Here is a 4,282-nt window from a genome sequence, read left to right as displayed (position 1 = left end):
TTTTTTCCAAAAGTTCGCCGTTTCGACGCTGGGTTAGTCGGATTTTGTCAACATCAATAAAATGCCAAATAATCATACTTAACTCATTAAATATCGAAATTAGAAAAAGAATGCACTATTTTTAATTATAGGAAATGCGTTTTTCTAAGGCACATAAACTTTTGAGATTGACTGTATAGCCAATACATCCTTAAGATGTGCAATAAAAAGTATGCAAAAGTAGAAATTGTAGGACATGTAGACAGTAGCAAGTCACGTACAGTTTAATCAAGAAATGCCACAACTATGTATTAGAATATTACAAATTATGCGTTAAAAATTCCTTATGGCCGGAAAAAACAGGTCGAACAATTTTATAAACTTCTGTAATTATCATTTTTTCTAAAAGTTCATTGCTTCAAATATTGGACACAGTTTTTTATTACATACCTTAAACTTTTGGCAAAGATTTTACGGTTCATACAGCCTTAATACAGTGTAATATTAACATAGATGGCATACTTTTAAAAAATCTGAATATACAGAAAAACATTTGTCTCGTCCAAAAAGTAGAGGATGCTCCAAACTTTTGAAGCATACTTAAGTAACTTGATATTTCTTCTAATACCAGTACAATGTAAATACTCTTCTTTTACAGAATTCTATTCTTCACTTTACCGAAAAGTGCATTTTCTATCAATGAAAAGAACGTGATATCTACAGTAAAAATGTTATTAAAGACAGTGGAAATTTTGCCAGGCTTCTCGGCATTTGTTATAAACCCATATAGATGGAAAACGTTTACTAGTAACGGCAAAATATCGCACCTCGAAGAAGTTATCAAATCAAAGAGGAATAGTATTTCGACTAATTAATTTATCTGTAACAAAATTGACTATACTTCATTAAAATATAAAATGACAGACGAAGTAAGGAGGTAATTTAAAACCTTTCTCTTGTACATAACGAGGCTCTTTAAATTTTGGAAAAGAACATTCACATCGAGTCGCACGCATTCGTATGACAATATTTATTTATATGAAAATATTTATAATGACAACAATAAAATTGCATGTTTGTCGAATTCTATGTACTTCATACATATTCCTAAAGAATTTACATTATATCATAATAGATAAAATATTTTGCGTAATACTAATTTTCATACGTTTTGCTGAGTATTTTTTGCTTATATATAAAATATATATAACGAAGGCAATAATTATAACATGTAAATAAAGTTTTATGCAATATTTCTGCCTCACTGCCATTGAAAAGCTGCATTAAAAATATAATTCGTTATTGTTATTATAAAATACACTTGACAGGCACACAAATAATCGTTTGAAGACGTACTAAAAGGAAAATAGTGATAATAGAATAACTAAAATATTAAATAGCACCTGATAGCACCATTCCTTTTGTAAAAATGATACATTATCACTGATTTAGACCAAATAACTTTAAAGCGTTGAAAGCTGTAGCTAAGGCAACTTCTTCCGGTGTAATTTGCATAAACGCTGCTACCATTTCGACTATCGCTGGCAAAGCGCATGGTTCGTTACGTTGGAACGTACAATAACGATGAAGAAACGTCATGGATCTCTCGGTAAGAGCATCTTTAACATGTACAGGTAGTTTACTGGCTCTAGTGTTGGGATACATGAACGGGGCGTCCGTCTCTACTAATATTCTGTCCAAAGGCGCGAGCCTTTTTTCCAGCAATTGCCTGACGCCGGTATCGGACTTGTCTTTACACAAATACCCGGTGATGCCTAAGTAAAAACCGTGATCTAAATAAACCTGTGCCTCCTTCGCGGTCCCGATGAACGAATGGATTAAAATCGGTGGCAGACAATTCTTATAATGATTTAGAACCATCAAAACATCCTCTTGAGCACCCCTTTCGTGTATTACAAGCGGCTTATTTAATTGACATGCGAGTTCTACTTGTTTATGAAATACGGCACGCTGCGTCTCGGGATCGGAGAAATCGCGGCTATAATCTAGACCACATTCGCCTATCGCTACACACTCCGGGTTGTTAGCTATGCTTTCGAGTTCCTGAAGAGTGTTCGGATCCTCCCATGACTTTGCGTCGTGTGGATGCACACCGGCAGTGGAGTACAGAGTGCCAGGATATATCCTGGTCAATCTGAGCGCCTCTTTACTGGAACGAATACTCGCACCCGTTACCATGATTTTTTGCACTCCAGAATCCCTCGCTCTCTGAATCACACTGTCCAAATCCCTGCTATATTTTTTATTAGTAAGATTGGCACCGACATCGATTATAATGTAATTCTCGTAACACTGCGTCATAGCCGAGGAAATAGGTTTTTCCTCCGCGTTCGATGCAGCAGTTGTCTCGGCCATGCCTCAAGATTCAATTGCGATATCTGAAAGATGATTAGAACCAAAAGTAATAGTAATCAAGAATATATGTTTCCGTTTACGGAAACGTGAATCGTTTCGAAGGAACGTGGCAATACTTGTTAAATCGCGTCACATACTTTAGCCAACATACGTGTACGTATGTGGAAAGAAAACAAACAACGTGCAGTGTGAACGATCGCTGATTAAATTGATTAACCTGACGACCGGGGGACGGAAAGAATAAACGAGGAAAACGTATATGCGATTATTGTTAGCTGATCTATAACAAGTATCACGATAAACAGATTTCTCAAACACTAACAATGATAAGCAATATGCATTTGTCGCCAGCCAGTCGAAGCTACCTTCAATTAATGGGTGATGTCAAAATCCGAATTCGTACGACGTTTACTAGTGTTCGTTCACCACACACGAGATGTACGTGCAAACAAGTGAACGCATACAGACGGATGATGAATACATGCCAACAGAGAAGCTTTTGTTGCAGTGTATACTTATAAACTAACCGCCTTTTCTCAAAGTATACAAACCGTAATCTCAATGAATTAATTTATACGGTGTACGTGCGCGATCAGTCAACTGATACCTTGACATCACCGCTTGTACCTCTTACCTTTATCGAATTTAATTGATTCCATAGCATAATCGTAGTAACCTACCAGGCGGGAAATATAATCCTGACCATGAAGGTATTGTGCTTCATTAATCATTTTCATTTATCATTATTATATAGTGGGGCGAAATAATGAGAAAGATTGTTTTATGTAGAAAAGGAAAACAAGGCGTCAGCTTCTGGCGGAGAAAGAAGCCGTTGCCAGAACTCTGGTCGAGCAAGCAAACTCTGTACCAAACCCCTTGGAAGCTTTAGGCTTTTTTAATGAATACGTGACTAGTAAAGAGAACGAAGTTATCAAAATGTCTTGTATGAGGGCAAAAGACGCAACGGCCGAGTGTACGTCTTGGATTTTTGATATAATGGAACGAAACATGAAAGCTCTGTATGAGCAGAGCGACTGGGGTTGGCATCCACATGCCAAGCAAAAGGAATTAACAGAAGCGGAGGCTTGGTACTTAGTAGCATCTTTAAATGATGAATATGTTGGATTCTCTCATTTTCGATTTGACACAGATTACAGGGAAGAAGTCTTGTATTGGTATGCGAATCATATTTGTATATACTTTTAGAAATCGAGAAAGGAAATGTATATATATATTTATTGCTTTTAAGTGCAGTTACGAAATACAGTTGGAATCTTCTGTGAGGAGGAAAGGACTTGGCCAATTTATGATGACAGCTCTCGAGTGCATGGCAGCAAACAACAAGATGCGCAAAGTAGTTTTAACTGTACTGAAACATAATCCATCGGCTATACAGTTCTTTTATTCTGTTGGGTGAATAGAATTTGTCTAATATAATTGTTTAGAATAGGACGTAGTACGAGGGAAGTACAGGATTACACTTCCAATCTTTATTACACATGATTTATGTTCGTAATAGAGTATACATACGTTGCAGATGTACACTTACACGGACAAACTTACATTTTGTAAAATTTTACGACTAGCATGGAAATATTGTTTTATAAAAATCGGCCTATTATTCTTAATATTATTTCTCGTCAGTGTTTTCAGCTCATAATCATTTCATCTAAATACAATTTGATCCACAATTATTCGTACTCATTTAAAAATTGAATAAGTCTTTTAATATTCGACCTTACGAATTAATCTTTTGTTACGTATTAAAGATACTAGTTTTCTTTATGATGTATAACGTAAAATTAAGAAAAAACTGCTATAGATCGAACTTTTGAAGAGAATAGTAAAGTTGACAATTTTTAAGTTTCTTATTTTTTCCTCTAATAAAAATTCAAAATTGCTTTTTGGATATCGAAAGATGATATAT

The 4,282-nt window shown here is 35.4% G+C and overlaps 3 protein-coding genes across 7 annotated transcripts in view; 2 read left to right on the top strand and 1 right to left on the bottom strand.

Annotated features, from left to right (window-relative positions):
- Positions 1-908, top strand: part of LOC108623659 (uncharacterized) — a 5,096-nt gene extending 4,188 nt beyond the window's left edge. Inside the window, exon 5 of the mRNA XM_018022330.2 lies at positions 638-908. Coding sequence (XP_017877819.1) covers positions 638-854 — 217 coding nt within the window. The 3' untranslated portion in view covers positions 855-908. The remainder of the gene's footprint in view (positions 1-637) is intronic.
- Positions 909-1,128: 220 nt separating this feature from the next.
- On the bottom strand, positions 1,129-2,976 carry LOC108623660 (3'-5' ssDNA/RNA exonuclease TatD). Of its 5 annotated transcripts, none has more exons than XM_018022334.2 (2): positions 2,907-2,976; positions 1,129-2,378 (listed from the first exon to the last, which is right to left on the bottom strand). In XM_018022334.2, exon 2 carries the CDS (start codon positions 2,353-2,355, stop codon positions 1,420-1,422), a length of 936 nt encoding a protein of 311 aa, XP_017877823.1. In that variant the 5' UTR covers positions 2,356-2,378; positions 2,907-2,976; the 3' UTR covers positions 1,129-1,419. The 5 variants fall into 5 exon arrangements, with proteins under 5 accessions (XP_017877823.1, XP_017877822.1, XP_017877820.1 ...); XM_018022333.2 differs by lacking the exon at positions 2,907-2,976 and adding an exon at positions 2,721-2,810; XM_018022331.2 differs by lacking the exon at positions 2,907-2,976 and adding an exon at positions 2,678-2,769.
- Positions 2,962-4,282, top strand: part of Naa40 (N-alpha-acetyltransferase 40) — a 3,083-nt gene continuing 1,762 nt past the window's right edge. The window contains exons 1-3 of the mRNA XM_018022335.2: positions 2,962-3,065; positions 3,145-3,530; positions 3,610-3,768. Of these exons, the coding sequence (XP_017877824.1) occupies positions 3,060-3,065; positions 3,145-3,530; positions 3,610-3,768 (551 nt within the window). The 5' untranslated portion in view covers positions 2,962-3,059. The remainder of the gene's footprint in view (positions 3,066-3,144; positions 3,531-3,609; positions 3,769-4,282) is intronic.

The sequence above is a fragment of the Ceratina calcarata genome, unplaced genomic scaffold (genome assembly GCF_001652005.2).
Source record: "Ceratina calcarata isolate Rehan_Ccalc_2016 unplaced genomic scaffold, ASM165200v1 scaffold287.2, whole genome shotgun sequence".
NCBI classification, from domain to species: Eukaryota; Metazoa; Arthropoda; class Insecta; order Hymenoptera; family Apidae; genus Ceratina; species Ceratina calcarata.
Note: the sequence above shows the minus strand (reverse complement) of the source record. Positions and strands in the feature narration are given on the sequence as shown.

Bases quoted from the DNA above. Each gene is read 5' to 3' on its own strand.
- LOC108623660 (XM_018022334.2), bottom strand. From the start codon at position 2,355: ATGGCCGAGACAACTGCTGCATCGAACGCGGAGGAAAAACCTATTTCC.